Source organism: Convolutriloba macropyga, chromosome 9 (assembly GCF_964194025.1).
Source record: "Convolutriloba macropyga chromosome 9, txConMacr16.3, whole genome shotgun sequence".
In the NCBI taxonomy this organism is placed as follows: Eukaryota; Metazoa; Xenacoelomorpha; order Acoela; family Convolutidae; genus Convolutriloba; species Convolutriloba macropyga.
Window position 1 is genome coordinate 4801894 of NC_134476.1, and position 21119 is coordinate 4823012.

Sequence of the window (21119 nt, forward strand, 5' to 3'; positions counted from 1 at the left end):
ACAAATACGCATACACACAAACACACACATATACACGTACACATAGACATACACATACACATACCCTTAATTATACGCATAAACACACACCGACCTTTTCATTTGTTTTAAACTAGGAACGTTGCTTCATGAGCAAAGAATACTGCGCCCTTCTTATCGCCTTATTATTCTTCTATGCTATAAATGGTTGTAACTTTTAATCGACTATTTCGTCGGAGTTTATCGCAAAATGGCTTGTTGTGGGTGCCGACTATATTCATTCAGCAAAAATGTATCTTCAATTTTCTTCAATCGTAGACTAACCGACGACTACTGATTTAGAAAACGCAATAGCTTTTTAATCTGATTATCCATATAATTAACTTCAATTTTTCCGTTTGTTGTTTTCTAAAAGCTTTGTAAAAGCTACTGCATTTATGATTAAATTGAGCCATGCAATCTAATGATAAAATTTCAAAGCTTGTTCAACTTCTTAGTTGTAATTTCAAAATTCTTATCATTATTGTCAGATTTTAACCATATAAGTATAACATTTTCAGTAGTATTGCACAATTTTTGTTGTTTTTTCTGCAGTCTAATATTTTGATTTCACGGGCAACTATGTTTTTGGATAATTGCATTGAAGCATACACGTGAAAGCCTTGCCGGTTTGACGGGGAGGTGGGGGAATGGGGGAGGGGGGGGGGGGGTGGGTAAATAGTAGTTTTATATTTTTGAAACCAGATTTTTGGTCTTTTTTTCAACCTTCTTTTGTGAACAAATAATTAAGGATAAAAAGAAACAGATGTCTTTTTTGACTTTTGAACTTAAAAACTTGTGAATTAATTAAAGGACTCAGAAATTAGTGATAAAAAGAGTGAAAATTTTTTTTTTCTTGTGAGCGGTACAGCAAAAAACATTCGAGGCACTGAAATTGAAGTCTAAAATGTAACGTTTTTGTTCTCAGATTAGATAATTTCTGCCTTTTATTTTCAAAAAGAAACAGCACTTTCTTTCTTTTTTAATAAATTTTTGATTTATTCTAATTTACTTCGACAATGTACATAAATGTACGTCACCAGGGCTGTTTCAGTTTTGGTATAACAAAGATTAGATTTCATATATGTTAAATTTAAGTTACCAAAAAGTTGTCGATTTTAAAAACAAACGATTTATTTTCCTCCAGGAAGAAAATTATATGTTGATCTGTTGTTTGGTCTGGCGCTATAACGAATTCTATATCTAGTGCTATAAAAGGAAATAGTTTTTAATGGGAATTCGCCGCCTCAGAAATTATTATAATATCGTTATAAACAATGAAACGCAGCTTGTGATCCATGGAATTATGGGCTGAGGCGAAAAGGGATCAATTTGGGAAAAATTTCCTAGGAAAAAAGTGAAAATATTAGTTTAATCTACTTCATTCTCTTATTCAGCTATTCAGCTGATATTAGTTTTTATTTGTGTTATTTATTTTCACGAGGCGTCATATTTATTCCAAAAATTTGTTTTAAGCGTCACGCCATCAATATTGTTTATTTATTTTCAAAAAAACTTTATATGCTGAAAGTCGTTTGATCAACTTGACTTGTTATATTCCAGCTGTTCAATTATAACTTGTCTATTTTCAAAAAAATTTAAGGGCTATTATTAGTCTATCTAGTTACGTTTGTTAATTTTTTAACCAGCATTGGTTTTATAGTTTTTTTGAACCCTGGCGGGCGAGCATTATGAAACAAACTTTCAAGATACGTAAGTAGGGTGAACAAATACTCGAGTTAGACAGTATTTGACAGAAAAACCAATTAAACTCAGAAAACCCCAGAAATAAATAGTACTAATTTTTATAGGTTAAGAATATCTCTTTATTACATAATGATCGCGGCGACATATTGTCTAATATTAGGTCTTTATGAAGCTATGGTTGCTCGAGCAAAAAAAAACGCAATGCAGCACCACTAAAAAACTAAAATAAATGATTATTGTTGAAATTGGTTGCCACCAAAAGATAGTTACCCCTGCCGAACATTAGCATTGCGCAAGTGAAATTTAATTGCAAATTAGCACTGATTCAGAGATCAATTCATGTCATTTTTCGGCTTGTCAGTTTTCTTCCATGTGTGATTCTGCAATTCTCAGACTTCCGTGAATACTTTTCCAGAGATAAAGTATCCATTTAGGGAGCTTGCAGTTTTTTGAGTAAATTCATTTTGCTACCGTATGAGTTCTGCTTGAGAAAAAAAGCAACTTGAGTTAACACAAAGTTACCACAAGTCAACAATTTAAAAAGTAAGCGCAAGTCGCTAAAAGATGTAAGATTTGCGGTGAAATTGAGTAAAATGTGTAAGATATGCGCTCAATGCGATTAATGCGGTTGTAAAAATTTTTTAAAGTGAAAAAATTTTTCACCGCTTAAGAGTGAAAAAATTTTTTTCAGCGCTACCAGCAGAATGCCGTGAAAAAGTTTTTTTCACCGTCACCTACAGAATAAGCTGAAATTGCATATCTTACAAATATTCATCGCTAATTTCAACGCTTATCTTACATTCACAGGAAATATTATTTGAGTATGTGACAGATGGCGCAGTGGAATAAGAAGTAGGATTTCATGCTGGAAGTGAGTGGTTCGAACCCCTGTATGGCAGTTTCTTTTTTGAAAGAAATCGGGTAACTGCGGTGAAAAAAAATTTTTCACCTCTAAAAACCGCAAATCTTACAAAAATTCACTGCTTTCACCGCATTCAACGCTAAAAGATGCGGGCGCTTTGCGGTGAAAAAGGTTTTTTTTTTCACCTCTATTCAACGCTAATCTTACATTAATTTTTGGGAAAACCTCGATCGGGGTTCTTTCCCATATTTAAGAATCCAGCATTTTCTTGAATTTTGTTTGTTCTAAAACAGACAACAAAATTTCACTTACGCAGAAAGATAACCGAAGATAGCAGAACTGGCGCAATTTTTTTTCTACTCACTGTTCAGAAACAGTTGCTATACAGTAATGAATTTTAAAAGCTTTATGATATATAAGTGAATAATCATAGATGTTTTGCAACAATTGATATTATCTTTTTTCTAACAGGAGTTTAAGAGATGTAAAACATTCTCGGCAACCACGTTTTTCCATGAATAATGATTGACCAAAACTCACAAATAAAAAATAGTTCTAGAAACCTCTTTTCGAAAAATTTAAAACACAATTTTCAAAAATTATTTATCTAACGTTTTCCCTATATATTATCATTAGTCTCAATTATTTGTTCGCTAACAGAACATTTAATTTCCGATTTTTTTTTTCGTTTTGAGATTTTTTAAAAAAAATAGTTGACATTTAAAATTCAAGCAGCCGGAACTAAAACTTTTTCAATTATCATTGACTTCATTGAAAACAAGAAGCACATCATTAGTTGAAGGAAAATCCAAAATGACCTGAATTGTATCCGTATTGTTGATGCTTATCCGCAAGAATTTGAAGAAGACTATTGGTCTAATCTTCTATCGATCAGCGACTTTTTTCAGATTTGGTCAATCAAAGTTTTTTTTGAAAAGATTAATAGCGCTCAATCAATTTTTTGAAGCTTTGAAAAAAAGAATTGATCAGTGAAGATAGTTCTTCAAATGTGACACCTTAACTGTGATATAATAGAGAGGCTCAAAGAGTTGCAGCCGTTCAGCTTACGTTGAACTGGTTACCGTTTGGGATCAATAAGCTGACAAATTATTGAAATTGTCGTGGTAAAATTTTCATGCTTTTAAAGTTTTTCATGCTTTTTAAACTTTCAAGTTTCTTTTGAAGTGTTTCGCAACAATTTTTGTTGAGGAGAGTTATAGTGATTTCTTGCTTCGTTTTTTTAGCAATGAAAGGTCGTTTTTTTATTCTGATTTTCAATGTTTTCTTTCTGTAGTTTTTGCTTGCCTCAAATAGTCATGAAATGAAGAAAAGTTTTGTATGTTTAGATTTGTTTAGGATTTAATCAAAAACAATGCATTCAGAAGCTTAACTCATAGATCATGTTTGTTAATTGTTTGTAGATTATATTAACAATTGTTGCAATATTTTAATTGGGACTATTTTGTCTGGGACTGTATTGTTTTGCAATTTGGGACTGTTTTGTCTGAGACTGTTTTGTCCGGACACGATTTGATCAAATGAATCCGAACTCGGTATACCTTTTTTTGCCTTTTTCATTTTAAAACCCAAAGTCCAATGAAGTTTTTTTGACTCAAAAACTAAGAGAACATCGGTTTCAAATTTAGAACAGAAATTTGCCCTCTTATCTTTAAAGCCCTGACTTATATGTTACTTAACAAATTATGCAAATTTACAAGAGCAGTTTATCAACAAGCTACATAGACACAAATTTGTCATTTGAAATGGTTTTGAAACACGAAATGACATCAAAATGCCTCAAAATCAAGATTCTATCAAGAAGAATTAAATATGCAAATTAAATCGCAATTTTCAGTCATTTGAGGGTGGTCGAAAATGTCACGATCAGCTCGATAAGAGGTTATAACTATTGGTTTATGACATAATTTAATTGCTGGGTTAAACCAGGGCCGAGATAAAGTGTTTTTACCTTCAGTTTAAAAATCATTTTTGATATTGAATTTTTGGGTATCTTCAAAAAAATTAGGAGCCAATTTTTGGGGTTAAATTTTGGGCGAGATTGAACGCGGAATAGAGTGCACTTAGAGGGTTAGGAGGTAAGTTCTTTTAAACCCTCTTTTGTGGGGTGAAATCAAAAAGCCTTGATCTTTGAGGAACAGAGGGTTAAATCCCTAGATGCTAATCTGGCTAATCCAAATCTAACCCAATCACCAGAATTTGCCCAATTTTGCCCAATTTATTCAGACCTCAGGTGGTAACAAATTGACGGCGCCACTTTTGATATTATTTTTCACAGATAAATCGGCGAGGATTAAATTTATGTGAAGTCAAAACCGTTTTGTTTTTCTAAGAGTTTAAAGAACGCTTTGTTCGCGACTTGGATATTGTCTATCTCAAACTAAATTTCATTTCAAAAGTCTAATCCATATTCTGTTTTATCACTAAACAAACGCTGATTTTAGTTCTTGATAATTAGTTTTAGACAAATTGAATTGAGTTATAATTTAGATAAATTGAATTGAGTAGTAATAATAAATAATCATTGCTTTTTTGATAATTTAGTTCGATAATTTATATCGATTTTTTTCAACATCATATCTAGAGTAAAAAATTGCATTTATAAAGGTTATTATATTAATTAGGTCAACAAAATTGATAGTTTTGATGAAAATTTAAAAACCCGTTAAAATTAAATTAAAAAAGCATTTTTTTGCAAAGTCTCGCCCAATAGCACATAAACAACCAGAAAAAATAAACATGAAAATTTTTTGACAATTAAATTTCAAATCGCCATTATACAAATTTGTTCACGCTTGTAGCAATAATGACCAATTAAACAGACCGACTCAAGCGGGTTTCTTTTTTATCACTATGAAAGCAACCCAGCTTCAAATTTGCCCCCAAAATTTTCCCCCTTTTTATTCTCTCATCTTCTGCGCACCCCGCTGTGTATTTACCCTTGGTTTCAATTACACCCCGTGTGAATAGAGAATTAGAGCCTAATTGGGAGGTCTGCTGCATTATTACCCCATATGAATTTGATCACACTAATGAGAATTTGGAATAAATTTGCCCACCAGAATTTGTGGTTTTCTTGATCTTTTTTCGTTAGATTTGGGCTGACCTCACCAAGGTTGCCTCATCACCCCCCCCCCCCCCCCCCCACCACCATCCCACCCAGAGGGTAAACGGCTCTTGCTAAATGAACTTATTGCTAAAATTGCGCGAGAACGTCTGTGACGTGGGAAATATTAATTAAGATTTTAGTTTACTGTTTCAATTATTTATCTCAAATTGCCGCGCAAAAACGTGCGTGAAATTGGTTTCAACAAAACTATTTCAAATTGAAGGGAGATATTTCTTAATTTGAGTTTGTTGCAATAACTGGATTCGATTATTGTGAATTTTCTCAATTTTTGTCACTTTTATTCTTATTTCGTCAAAATTTAACATTTTTTCCACCAAAAATCCAATTTATAGCATTAGTTTGGTTGCTATTTAACCTAACATTGTTAAAGTACAGCAGTTATTTTGTTCCTAATTATTATTTAATGCGGCGAATAGTTATAACTAGCGTCATTAATTATAATTCTTTTCAAAACCCATAAATCGGTCAACTTTACTTGATTGTTACCTTTGTTACCTCACAGTAAATTAACCGATTGCCGATTCTGGTCAATAACAAAAAATTACGCCATTCACTAGTTATTAAAATTATAAGTCAGTTATGAATTATTAATAACTCGAATTCACGTCGCAATCAAATTGGACTGTTTATTGTCAACAACAACACAACTATTCATCATAAGAACGTACTTAATAAGTCAACAATTACAACCCCCCCCCCCCCAAAAAAAAAATCAGAGGGCGAACTGAAATTTGTGTCAACATCCGATTTGACTCTTTCCCAATTTTCCCACTTTTTCCTCGTTTGTGCTCCATTGTACTTACCAAATTACCTGTCATGCTGAATCATCGTTAGAAGAGGCTAATCAATGCATGGCCTTACACGTCAGAACTAGTTATTAATCCAATCAGTTATAACTGCTTATAACTGCCAAGTGGTTAGTAAAATACTGAAACTTAAATTCCCGCGAGGTCTAACTTCAAGGTCTCAGATTTAGTTCATTTCTTACAATTGTCAATCTTCATTTTGAAAAACTTGTAACTTTAATTTGCGCACTTTTTTGAAGGTTAATTTGAATTTTGAAAAATTTTGAAATTAGTTTCATTTTATTACTGGGCTGATTATAATCGACCGATCGCAGGACAAACCTTTTGACGGAACGAAATTTTTAAAAGAATTGACGGAATTTATAGGAAAACGCTATATAACTTTAAGATTGATTTGTCATTTAAACAGTTTTTATTGCAAATTAATTAGATTTTTTTGCAATAAGCAGCTTCATTTATTTGCCAGAAATTATTATAATTCAGTTATTATCCATTTCCTTGAAAATTACTTCTGCTTGTTTGAATTCTTTTGACTAAAGAGAAATTTTCGACTCAAACTTGAACTCAGCTATTGCAGAAAATGTGAGTACTTGAATTCAGTTTCCTCTCATTAATAAAAGGATGTTCTAACTGATTAGTTAAGTTCATTTTTTCAACTCAATATTATTGAATAGAACACTATGAAGTCGTTTTGTCCTATTTAAAAAAGTTTACATTATTATTGCGACGACGCTTAAAATCTCTCTCAAATCCAGCATTTAACGTTGCCTCAATGATTACTGCAAGCCCATTTTAAATATCGTTTACGCAACTCTGCTTGAAGTCACTAAGAATTTCTGGCGTTTAGCGGGAACCGCGTAGCCAAAATTTCGAAGTGACTTTTGTAGAGTCACATAACACACTGGCTTTGTATATAGCAAATTCTGGCATTTTGACGTCTGGAACTGTAGATTTTCAGTATTTTAAATCGTGCAAGGGCACGGTATAACCTCGACTATATCAATTGAACTTTATCATTGAGTTTACAAGTTTGGAAAAAATCAACAAAATGAAAAATGATCACCCATATCTAAGCAACAGCAGGTTTCTTGTTTCTAAGTTTTGAGAACATTTCTATGTGTGCTTTTGCAATGATGATCTTCGATATGGCATAATAAGAGGCCGTTCTGCTGTTTATAATAAATAGGTTCATTACAAAAATTGTTGTCACTTAAAATTGCAGGTCCGCTCATATTCAACTCTGGTGATTTTCGATAATTTATCAAAGTTATCAAAACTTTTTTGAGAGATGATTGTCCTAAAATTGACAGAAATTTGATGTGGGACACAAATGGAGTGTTTTGTTTCAAAAACAAGTGAAGTGACAAATGTTTTTTGGTGAGCCAAAAAATTTGACACAAGGTTCACCAAGCTAAAGTGGACGCAAGGTTTCTACTAAACAACAAGAAAAATATTTAAATCTTGTTTATCTTAGACTTGAAAAACTGTTATGATAATTGTTTGAACTCTTAGTGAATTGGATGTATTTTCTCCAGAAGTCAATATCAAAGAAAAGCAAAAAAACTCACGTGGTTTTACAAGAATAACCAGCAATCCGTAAAAATAAGTACTAACAAAACTCAGTGCCTAAGTTTTTCCTACTCATTACACCGCAAAAGTATACCCCAAAATTTCCGCCTTGGAAAAATTCGCGAAAATTAGATACACAAAATAAACTTATTTTTCGGAAAAGGGGTTGCGCCAATTTTGCGAAATATAAATATTTAAAATTTTCAAATAGGTGACAAGTCTTGCAGCACGTTTTCACTCATTTTAGGTATCTAATATTTACATTAAATGTATCTTTAATAATCAATTAAGCCTAAAAAAGCGGGCATTCTGAGCATGAGAAAGTGTTTTAATACTTTGTAATAAGCACTTCATTAAAAATGTCATTGAGGCTTTGAAAACTTTAAAGCGAATTGAAAACAAAAAACCTTAAAGACAAAGTCAAAAAGCTCGTCTATCATTTTTTTTCGGAAAAATTCCTCGCTCAAAAAAGACCTTGCATATCAATGTGGCTGTTATATCTTTTGTCACAGAATAAGTAGGATTCGCGGTGCGAATCCGTTGTCTTACAAATTGAGTAGTATTTGCTAGTCGAATACACAATTACTTGTGTAGCGTGAATTATGTTTATTGGAAACGCGGCGCGGATCCACTGCTAAGACTAACTTAGGAATATGAAGAGCAAAAGTAGAGCAACTTGAATTCAGATTGATTATTGAGATTATGATTGTTAGTAATAAATCAATATGAACAAAATATGAAATAATTTAGTAGACTATCGGGAATATTAATATAGGTGAATAAATAGAAGTCATAACTTTTAGTTTATAAAACGCATGATATAATTATATATATAGAGGGTAAATAATTTAGTACACATAGAGGTTTCGATATATATTTAGGTATCCATATGTATCACATTTCCCTCGTGACAAAAAAAAATTTTAATGTATTTACAATTTTTTAATATCTGCACAAAACATGAAATTGAATGAGACAACATAAATGAACTTAAGATGTAGAAGTACTACTGATGTTAAATAATGGTGTAAATGTCAAGCAAGTACGCGTCATAATTTAAGCGTGTGAAATGAATACATTGTATTGAATTATTTAAGTGCACAAACAGAAATGAGTGGATTCGCAAGGCGAATATTGAAAGAATTAAAAGTTAACAAATGGAGATGAATTGTAATGAATTCAAAGTAAAATTAACATTATTTGTGGATTAGCAGAGCGGAAACAAGACTAAATAAATGAATGGAGTTTAAAATAGTTTTACTAAGTTTTTGAATTTAAATTTCATTTTCGGCATCCCACACCGACATTTCTCGTTCTTGTTCGTATTCGAAATATCGAACTCTGGGATCCGGTGGTGACACTTGTCCCAATTGTAAGTCAGGTCTGGGGGGTGACGGGATTCGAGATTGTTCTGCCGTTTGTATGAGGGCTACCACTGAATCGGATTTCTTTGTTTGTTTCTTGTCTTTTTTAGTCTTACGCTTCTTTGGCTGAGTAGAACTTGTGGAGGCGAGCGAGCTTGTAGGGGAGATGTCGGCATCTGTGAAGCCGTAAAATTGAGGCCGATTGCGTTTGCGGCCTTTTGTTTGATCATTCTGTGTTTGTGCGGGAGGTACTTGTGTCGTAGGTGTAGGTGGGGCCGGTACAATTGATATAAGAGGCTGGTTTTGAGTTGAGGTATCTTCTTGTATATCAGCTGTGGGAACAGTAAAGCGTTTTTTAACTGGTTTATTTGGTTTGCGGACTGTTAATGCTCGCGAGACGTTTGAATTTACTGAGGATACTACTGATGTAGTATCATGTTGGCGATGTCTGATCTTGATTTCGCCCCTCTTTTGCTTCTTGAGATCATTACTGTGTTTCGCGATTTTGAACTCTGTAGTTTTTTCGTACGGGGCAGGGCGTCTTTGGGCGTATACCCACAAGTTGGTAGATCGTTCTGCTTTAGTCCCAAATTTTGCGAGGTCGCTATCTCGGACTTTCACTGGTGTTCTGCCGGGCTCGTTTATTATCGTCGTTGTTGGTGACGATTTGGTGACAAAGGAGCCAGGTTTCAGCACTTCGTACAAGCCCGCCAGTTGTCGTTTTGCTCTTTTCTTTTGCGGTAATTTGCGAGCCAGTTTGACGTTAAGGGACTGTTCGGTCCTGGGGATAGGGTCTGTAATTTGTGGGTGCGTTATAAATCGGGACTCTTTAACGTCTGACTCTCGATAGCGTTGTCCTGCGTCTAGGGAGGCCTGGCACATCTTATTTTCTATCTCGGTGTCGCTTCTGTTGGCACTTATCCATCCATTTTCGTCAAGCAAATCCTCCGGAGAAACTGTCTCAGCATCTAAATAGTGATTAACAATTTTTTCATAAGTTAGATTTTTACTTGAGGGAAGTGTGCTAATATTCCGTAAAGGAGTATTTGCAGGGCGACCAAAATGGGCTTCAAAAGGTGTTATCTTTGTTGTTTTCTGTTTAGTTAATCGTATATCAGAGACTATTTGTTTTATTGCTTTAGCTGTAGAAAATGTATCTTTATTTTCGGCTTTCATGCAGGCTAAACGTCTTTTAATTGTTTGGATCATTCGCTCCACCAATCCAATAGCTCTATGATCACCAACCGGAGCGTCGAGAATGTCAATATTATTTTCGTTACAATAATTTGTGACTTGTTTACCTACAAGACAAGTTGCTTGATCTAAGCGTATCGTTCGCGGGATTCCATGAGTATATGCATAATCACGAAGAAATTTTACTACGTTTGCCCCATTAGCATTTTCGAATATTCTAACAGTTGGATATTTTGAATAACGGTCAATACATGTTAAGAAGTAAATATCTTTGTCTTTATCATTAATTATCGGACCCCCAAAATCAATTTGAATTTCTTCATTTGGTTCTTGACAAGCTTTGTGTGGATGCCATTTGGATTTTGGTATAATAGGTTTCAAATTCTTACCAATTTCCGTACACGGGGCGCAATCGGAAATTTTTGCTAAAATTTCCCTATGCATGTAGGGCCACCATGCATATTGGGAGAGAGATATCATCCCCCAACTACCCGGGTGCGTCATATGAATGGATTCAAGCACCGCCTCCTTGATTGAATTCGGGATGGCCACACGTTGGTCAACACACAGACACCCAGATTTTACATGAAGATCCTTCCAGAAGGAGTGGATGTATGCGCTCACTTCTTTACAGCGGGCTTCGTCATCCTGCATCACACAATCGCGGATCTCTTTCAGCACCGCGTCTTCGCTTGTTAGTACCGCTAGGAAGGATTTGGTGAATAGTTGGTTTAAATTGTTTTCGAATACTTCTTCCCGTGAAAATTCAATGTCATAGTCCTCTGGTGATGATGATGGTTGGGTGTTGCTGGGTCCGGCTCGAAAAGATGAAATGGGAGTGGATTGGGTGCGAAATGTCACTCTTGGGGTTTGTGGTGAAGTTGGTTGATTGCTTTGTGATGCCTCTTTTGCTGACATGTTGATATGGAGTACTTGTTGTGTGGAACTAGCTATCAAATTGCAATTAGAGTTTTGCGACGGGATTCGCTCGGCGGGTGTAGTATCAGATTGGAGCAGTTGATTTGCACGGCAATTAAAGTTAGAAATGAATTCAGAATTGTAATTGTTTACTTGTACTCGAGGAATGAAGGAATTAATTGAGGCATTCGAATTATGCGCGCTAATTTTAGCAGGTTTGCAAGAGTGGACTCGCGTCGGGTGAACTTGTTGCTTATAATTACTAGTTATGTGCCGCTTTTGGAACGGAATTTTATTTGCGTTACAAAATAAAGATGTAATCGCGTCGCGAATACGGGAAATTGTTGCTACCATAAATTCCTCATTATTGATTGACACTTTTAGCGTTCTGATTTGGTTGTCGCGAAATATAATCAACTAAGCCCATTCGGGTACCAGGAATATGTTCAATATTAAAATCAAATGGTAACAAACGGTCAATCCATCGGGTTAATCTACTGTTGTAAGATTTATTAGAGCGGTGTAATTTTAAAACAGAAAGAAGTGCTTTATGATCGGTTAAAACTGTGAAGGTTTTCCCAAATAAATAATATTTAAAATATTCAATAGCCCAGACCACCCCAAGTAATTCGAGTTCATTTACACTATAACGTTCTTCATTGCTATTAAGAAAACGAGATGCGAAAGCTATTGTTTTCCACCCATCGCAGTCTAATTGTTCGAGTGCTGCGCCTAAACCTTGGCGAGATGCATCGCATTTGATGCGCGTTTCCAGTGTTGGATTAAAATGAGTATTTTCCGTAGCGTTTGCAATAACAGTTTTAATATGTTCAAAATGTGATTGGTGATTCTCATTCCAAATAAATTTTTCGTTTTTCTTTAATAAAGGTCGAAGAGGGTGACATATTTTGGCAAGATTAGGTATGAATTTGCTTAGGTGATGAACACTGCCTAGGAATGATCGTAATTGTTTCAATGTTTTTGGGGCTTTAATTTCCGCAATTGCCGCTGTTTTAGATTCAATAGGTTTGACACCACTTTGTGAAAATGTAAAACCAAGCCAATTTATTTGATGCTTTGCGAAATGACATTTACTTAAGTTAATTCTAAGATTGTCTGCGTCAAGTCTTTGGAGACATTTATATACGTATTTGAGGTGCGATTCCTGAGTGCCTTTGCTGACTACGATTATATCATCCAGAAAACAGTATGTGTTAGACAGCCCAACCAATGTGTAATCCATTGCCTTTTGAAATTCGGCCGGCATATCTGTAAGGCCATAAAATCCCGGTTTGAAGCGATACGTACCCGTTGCTTCGCCGCAAATGATGTTAAAATTACAATGACGTGCCGTGTCAGGATGTAACTTTAATTGACTATAGGCATATTTTAGATCGATTGTTGAAAAATATACGTTATCTCCCAGATTTGAATTATTAATATGTTGTGAAATTGAATCAATGAGACTATCTATGTTTGGCATTTGATACTTGTTTTTGTGGATTGCTTTGTTTAATATTTTCGAATCAAGAGCTAACTTTACAGATTTGTCCTTTTTGACCGTAATTACAATGGGAGAAATGAAGTTTTTGTCCGAACATTCTTGTAATTTTTCAATGTGTCCTTGTTCAGAAAGTTTCTTAAGTTCTGCGGATACTTTGTCCAATAAATTTATAGGGACGCGTCGGCCTTTTTGGTGTGATGGGGTGTAATGTTTGTGGAATTTTGAACGAACTGTATGTACTTTAGACTTACCAATTCTGGAGATTAAGTCGGGGTAATCAATAGCAATCTGTTTTTTGATTGGGCAATATTCTTGATCTACCTGATTGATTGTTACTTGATTATTTGATTGATGTATTGAAATTCCAAGAGCTGGAAACAGATCTCTACCCAATAGAGAGCGATGTCCCTCCGCCACTACTTGAATTTCAATTGGATTCGCGTACCAATTGCTGCTTTGAATGGAAGTTTGGAGGATGCCCACCGTGTGAATAGGTTCATTCGAAAATGTTTTTAGTTGTTTAGGATTTGCCTCGCGTATCCATTTTGATTTTGGGTCATTGGAAATGATTGAGTTGGCCAAAGATTCATTGATTATTGTACACACGCTGCCCGAATCCACCAAAACCTTTGTTGATGTATTGCCGATAGTTACAGGGAGGTTGGTTGCGTCCACCGAAGTTGTAGAATCCGATGAAGATATGACTGCTACACAGTTGTCTTCATCTGAAGAATAGTTTGACTCCAGATCCGGATCAAAGTTGGCCGAAATTTGATTGACATCTTCATTTTGATCGTCTTTTTCTACATTATTGACTCGCGGTCTAGGTTTTGGGTACGAATTGGGATCTTTAGGTTTGCGACAAACCTTTGCGAAGTGGTTTTCAATACCGCAGTTATTACATCTTTTTCCCCGAGCGGGACATTTGTTGCGATGATCGGAGGTCCAGTTAGATCCACAGAAATGACAAGTTGTAGGCTTTTTTCGTGCGGTAGTATTCATATTGGAGAATGGGGTAGCATTTGCGATACGTGTCCGTTGTACTTGATTAACCGTTGACTGTGGTTCAGTTTTGTTTGCGTTCATTTTCAATTGATTGAGTGTACCCATCTCAATATTGATTGCTATTGCCAATGCCTTTTCGGGGTCTACTGTTTCCTTAAGAAGTTCCTTCTGAATGTCTTCATTTTGCATATTCGCGATAAAGACATCCCGGATGATAGTGTCCCCTTTATCTCCTAGGTCACAGTTTTCCGAAAGTTCTTTGAGGTGTCCATAGAATTTCTCAATAGGCTCTCCCTTTTGTTGTTTTCTTGTGAGGAAGAGGTATCTATCGAAGGTTATGTTATGGATTCGAATGAAAGTTGTATTTAGAACGTCCCAAAGGTCCTTCGTTGAGATTGTTTCAAGGTTAATGGTTGAATTTTTTGAGTTGAATACACGGCGCCCCTCCATGCCTAAGCTCAAGTACATCAGAGAGGATGCTTTTCGATCGCATAACTTCCATGGTTTATCTCCACAAAGTACGCCGATTGTCATGACACGTTGACATTGGTTTTTCCACGCTGTTTTTGCCTGCTCATTGCGGGTACGTCGGTCTCGTTCTGATTGTGCCGTCGGGTTGTCCACTGCATCCTCATATGCTGGTTCAGGAGGCAGGAGCACATGTTCAGGAGGGTCTACCAAGAGGAGGTCCACTTCAATTCCTTCTCTAGCGAGGATTGCGAGCTTCAATTGTATTCTCCAAAACTCCCAGCGAATTGGGGGTTCTAATGTCGCCTTTTCCCAAAAGGGTTGAATTCCAAGTGGGGATTTGCCGCTGTCCTTTGTCGCTGACTGCGCCATGTTATATCTTTTGTCACAGAATAAGTAGGATTCGCGGTGCGAATCCGTTGTCTTACAAATTGAGTAGTATTTGCTAGTCGAATACACAATTACTTGTGTAGCGTGAATTATGTTTATTGGAAACGCGGCGCGGATCCACTGCTAAGACTAACTTAGGAATATGAAGAGCAAAAGTAGAGCAACTTGAATTCAGATTGATTATTGAGATTATGATTGTTAGTAATAAATCGATATGAACAAAATATGAAATAACTTAGTAGACTATCGGGAATATTAATATAGGTGAATAAATAGAAGTCATAACTTTTAGTTTATAAAACGCATGATATAATTATATATATAGAGGGTAAATAATTTAGTACACATAGAGGTTTCGATATATATTTAGGTATCCATATGTATCACAGTGGCACTGGCCGATTTTGTCATAAACTACTAATTTACGATATTGTTTATAGAGTCATTGCCAGATTTCAATGTGCTTCAGTGACACCTTCAGGCATTAACAAAATTGTCCCATAATGTCTAGAAATTGATTTGAAATGAACTAATCCTCCGGTTGGATGGTTAGTTTACAGGTACAAATTGATGGATTTTTTATAAACAATATTAACTTTAATCCAACAAGGACAACCAATCAGAATACATTTTTTCCCAGTTTTTGCCCAAATGAAAACCTAGCATACAAAAGGTTTTAAATTGAGCCCATAGTCAATTGGGGAAAAGATCAATAAGTCTTTGCTATCATACATATATGTTTCAATGAAAATTTTTGCAAAGTTTTTGAACGCTGGTTTTGCTAAACTTTTTAAGTGTACCGGTTGTTTTTTTATATATTGCCAGGACGTTCCATGTTTTCAGTAATTTATAAACGTTAGTTTTATTTAATTGAATTGGCACCGCCATTGCTCAAAAATTTGCTTTTCTATATATCATCCAGACCTGCACTACCTCAAGCTCACAATCAAAAGATAGGCTTATAGCTTGGTGGATATATAATGTTTACCCAGCAACCCCTGAATATAATAAAAATCCCATAAGAGGGTAGCCCTTAATGGGAAACCTACCATGGGGAAGAACCAACATTTGCAAATGTTTTAAAAAAGCTAGCATACTTCGAGGTGGGTTCCCAGATATTTTCGTCTGAATTTGTCGCTTATGTTTGTAGAAGTACAACATATTCTGGAAACTGACAGGTTTCAATATCCTAATATTAAGGTATGAATGAAAATATATTGAAATCTAATGGATTTAATTGAATTATTTGTTTCCGAGAACATAGGCTTTTTGTCTCCGTCAATTTTGTTCTTTTTTGTCTGCTTGTTACCGAGTCTCATCAAAGACTGGTCCCATGTTTTTCTAGCTAATCACTAACAAATTTGTTATGCGTAGTTTTTATGGTTTTATTTTGAAACTATAATGACTTAGTCATTATTTTGTTTTTTTTTTCAAAAAAAAACTTTGAGTTTTGGATGTACATGCTTGTTGTTGTTATTTGATTTTTTTTCGTCTCGCGCAGTCTATATAATGTCAAGTATCATCGGTCCACTAATGCGGCTTTTTTTACATTAATAAGCGTATTACATTAATTTCAGTTAGAGGCATTTTTTTTATTCATAAACCTTTATTTTTGATCAATATGTATGCATTTTGTAGTTTCTCTATCTCTTCCTCATTTGATCGAAAAAAAGCCAAACTTGTAAATTTGCGGGGTCGGAATGTGTAAATGCACATTTCTTAACCTCCTTGATACTAAGAGAGAATCGATAATAATCCAGAGAAAAAAGCTTAATTAGTGACTTTTTTCAGATTTCTACCTCTCCATACCAATTGCAGATAAATAAAGCCAAAAATCGTTATAAAAAACACATATTACAATTCACAAGAGCCATTCGGTCTTTGAATTTGATCGCAAGTAATTACTTATTAATTGCGGTCAAAGTTTTAGGCTCATTGCGTTCTGAAAATCGTGGAATTTATTATCGTTTTTCAATTTTGTAAAGGGTTGCGCAAATTTGAGAAAGCTTACAAATTGAAGGTCAAAAACTGTATTGAGCAAAAATCCGAGAAGCCTGATGTAGAAACCAAGCGGTTTTTGTTAGCCCAGAAAGCAAAACCGACTTGAAAATCCGACAAATATCATCAAAAAATATTGAGAAATTTTTCAGAAAAAGTCAATTTTCTTTTTCTTCTGTTTTTAAATCACCGAACAATAAAATTAGTTTTTAGACTATTTGAAATGTTTTTTGTGCATTTCTTATTGATGCTTTGGTTTTTTTCGGTTTGCTCAAAAATTATTGAGGAATTTAAAAAATATTGAGTAATTTTTTAGAAAAAAGTCTTATTTTTTTTCTGTTTTTAATTCACTTAACAATGAATTTAGTTTGTAATTAATTGAAGCAACATTAACAATCAAAATAATTTTTTTTCCACGACAAGAGATATTTTAGAATTAAAAAACGGCCATCTGAAATTGCGCATATTCTAAAATTGAACGGAGTAAAAAATCGAAAATTCAAAAGTATAATCAAAACAGTTATTCCATAATTCTCATTTCAACCCTTTGATAAGAAGTATTAAATTAGTAATAAGTTTTGGTAGTAGCAATAAAGCTTTAATAATCATTTTATGCTCACAAACGCGCATTAAATTAGGCTTAATTGCGGATTGTATTGCGAAATCGGGTCAGGTTGCGTGCGAAAAAGAAATAAACTCGCGGTTCAAATTTGGACACTTTTGCGAACAAGGGTTGCGCAATTCCCTTCAATTTTGCCTGTTTTTGCTAAATTAGCTATTTTTTTGCAAAATTGTTGCATTTTCAATGTAACATAGGAAAAACGAACAAGAGATACACAGTTCGGGAGATACACATATTTGCCCTTGACGATTTGGGCATACCTCTGCGGCGTAATGCTGGAAAAATGTCTTTATTCATTCACATGTGTGCTGCGCTTGGTTCTGTAATCTTAATTTCTATTGTTAACTTGGAAGTAAAACTTGATGAAAAAAACATCACAAAAATAATATTCTTTTTATAATAAATTTAATATTAGCACATTAAAAGTTCTTTGTTATTGTAACAATATATCTTAGAGCTCCTATTATATTATGTTGCAGAGCCAATGATGGACCCATATTATTTTTTTTGAAACCATAAAATGAATTAACAAAATCAACAGAATTATATTATATGTTACTCTAAAATACTTCGTCGGCTCAACGGTACCATTTTCTATGTATCGTTGAAATCTTACCATGAAAGATTATCTGTCTTCAGAGATATTTTTTGAGAGTCAAATGAACAGTAGCAATATTATTTTTTGGTCAATTTTTAACGAAATGGCGGCTCAAATTTTAGTTTTATAAAATCAAGTTGAAAAACGGTCCCATAAGGTTGAAATCAACGATATAGTTCGAAGGTCAGCTAAATAATAAAACAAGCGTATATGAAACGAAAGTCTAAAAGATCTTCATGCAATTGAACACGTTTATCTGGATCGCTGCACCCCTCTCCGGTACGTTATGAACCCCCGCTACAGAACATGTACAATTGCGTTTTAAATAATTTTAAATCACTTGGGGTATGCAATTAATTTGCACCCACTAATTCAGGGACACAAACGGAACAGATCCGTATTTGTTTGGTTTTTAACGTTTGATTTTAATTGACGTATGGGATAGACTGAAGAACTTTTCATGTTCAGAGCAGCGACAGAAAGTGATACTCATTATGCTCAGAAAACAGTCAGCCGCATGACTCATAAAAGCTATAAAATGCAGACTGTAAATTAAAAAATAGAACATGACCAGAAGAATGCACCGAGCAAAATGCCGAATGGTTTCTGCTATGATTCAGCGATGAATGACAGGTATTGCTCCGGGATGTAAAAAAAAACAAAATAAATAAAAAAAAACAAAATCATTTACCTGCCTATGAACATATTCATGTAAAATTACCTGTTTTGAGCTTGCGCTTTTGAAACCTTGTCTTGACTTGAAAAAAAACTAAAAAAATTTGATTGTAGTTCAAAACAATTACTTTTACAATTATACATTTTATCAGACTTTGATTTGGAAATTTGAATTTAATTTTTCAGAAAAAAAATAACGGGACTAATTGTGCATCATCACATTGTTCTTGGTCCTTTTTCTAAACATTATCCACACCACTTCCTTTGCTACGACTTTTTGATCCTGGGTGCTGATGTTCCAACTTGACAATGATTGGAATCGGCACAGCCAGCACCGCCAGTCCAGCCCCGATCCAGGGAACTATAAAACTCCACCCATATTTGGCATAACTGTCATCGTACTGATCAAATTCCGTGGGGCTCTGGAGATTGAGAAGTTCAACTCCAAGATCGATGTCTTTTTGCAGTTTTCTGTAAGCTAATGTTTCGCAAGTATTTGCGACTATCAATAATCCAGCTAAAACGCACAGTAAAAAATGGGGCTAAAACGGCAAAAGTTACGGCTAAAAGCAAATTTACCCAAGTTTGTGACTTTTATTTACGACCCTGATTTAAAATAAGGGTTTTAAGTGTTTGTGGACATTTGCGACAATCAGCGAATTTAGTTCAAATTTGCTTCAAGGGGGTCTATCCCATTATAGCCCCCCCCCAGCTGAGCGGTGATATGACGTTTACCCCCCAATCATGGTAATTATACCATAAAGAGGTAATTGCGTGGGTGGGGTTGCTGTAATGGGAAAGACTCGCTTCAGGTTTGGAAATATATGACACAATTATCCACGATGCTTGTTTTTGATACCTGTGACATACGGTATGTTAGAAGGTTGAGAGAGATCAACCTAATGTAAATTGTGCAAGATAAGATTGACAAGAAGCTCTACTTGTTCAACGTATACTTGGCTAGAGAAATGAAGGCTTGAGGAACAAGATATATTAAAGGTGTAAAACACTCTTTCGTTTGACAACTTCAATTCGTTTCTAAATGGCAACACATAAGACAACGTATCAGTATTGATACGATCATAACAACAAGTGAAAACTTAGACGGCATGGTTTTTTCGATGCTCTTTTACCGGTTTTTTTGTCTGATGTTGTTGACGTAAAAATCGGTTCATAATCAGCTCACAATCGTGTAGAGAACCCAAAAAAATTTTTTTTCAGCCGAAAACCACCTTAACCTGTACATATCGTGGTTATATTTACTTAAATTTAGGTTAAACGAACTTTTTCGGAACTTTCTACGTATATTAGAACGTGTTTTAAATACTCTATTCAGATCGAAAACAGAAAAATTGGGACAATAGATCGAAAATAAATCTCTATTCTTATTGGTTGAAATTAAGCATTATTTGCGAGCTGCAATATAATTACCACATTCTGGCCATGTCTCGCGAGCCATGGCCATGTCTTAGCGGCCCGTGGGACACGATATGAATCTATCACATCCGAACAAAATATCACAACAGAACATGTTATATGCTGTATAATATGAGCGCTCAAATCTGATTGGCCAATACGCAACTTGAATAATTTAATTTTCGATCTGTTGTCCCATTTTTTTGCTTTCGATCTGTTGTCTTTCGATCTAATGTCCTAGCACCTTTGGGAGGTCAAGACCTGTTAGTGTAAATGGTGAATCCACTTCTGGTCTGTTTGCACAGTAGTTGCACCTGCTTAGACCCCCTAACAAGGTACTTGAACGTTTATTTGTTTAATTTGTCCGAATTGAAGCGACCTTTTCGGTTTCATGTATTTCTCTTTGATCGAATGTAAAGTTATTGAAAACAGTCTATTTATTTTGCCGAGCTTGAGAGAAAAAATATGGAGAACCGAAATTTATCTTCTGAAAAATACTGAATTTTCCGATTTTTTTCTAAAATCAAAGTTGCGGACTATAATTTTTATTAGATTTTACTTTTCTTGGCGAAGTGACGGCTGTTGGGAGAAAAATCACTCAAAGTTTTGATATTGTTCTTTTCATTATTAAACGCTGCTATGTCAATCAATGTTGTTCAAAAAATGACAGTAAATAATTGTTTGTTGTTTTATTGTGTGAAGATTTGGTTATTCCTGTTGATATAATTCGAAAAATGCTTAATTGATCAAAAGTTTCAGAGTCGTGATATATTTACGAAAAAAAAACAAATATCATCAATCGCTGCATTGCAGAACCCGAGAGTCTTGTAAAAATGCCACATTAATTTGTTTAAATG

The 21119-nt window shown here is 34.7% G+C and overlaps 3 protein-coding genes across 14 annotated transcripts in view; 2 read left to right on the forward strand and 1 right to left on the reverse strand.

Moving 5' to 3' along the window:
* LOC142345573 (putative G-protein coupled receptor No18) overlaps positions 1–21119 on the forward strand; it is a 280348-nt gene that overhangs the window by 120814 nt on the left and 138415 nt on the right. The gene's annotated exons all lie outside the window — the stretch shown is intronic.
* Positions 5793–21119, forward strand: part of LOC142345574 (neurocalcin homolog) — a 140682-nt gene continuing 125355 nt past the window's right edge. Inside the window, exon 1 of the mRNA XM_075397692.1 lies at positions 5793–7123. The gene's annotated coding sequence lies outside the window, so the exon portion shown is untranslated. The remainder of the gene's footprint in view (positions 7124–21119) is intronic.
* LOC142345897 (uncharacterized) overlaps positions 18299–21119 on the reverse strand; it is an 8916-nt gene continuing 6095 nt past the window's right edge. The window contains exon 3 of the mRNA XM_075398345.1: positions 18299–19388. Within this exon, the coding sequence (XP_075254460.1) occupies positions 19086–19388 (303 nt within the window). The 3' untranslated portion in view covers positions 18299–19085. The remainder of the gene's footprint in view (positions 19389–21119) is intronic.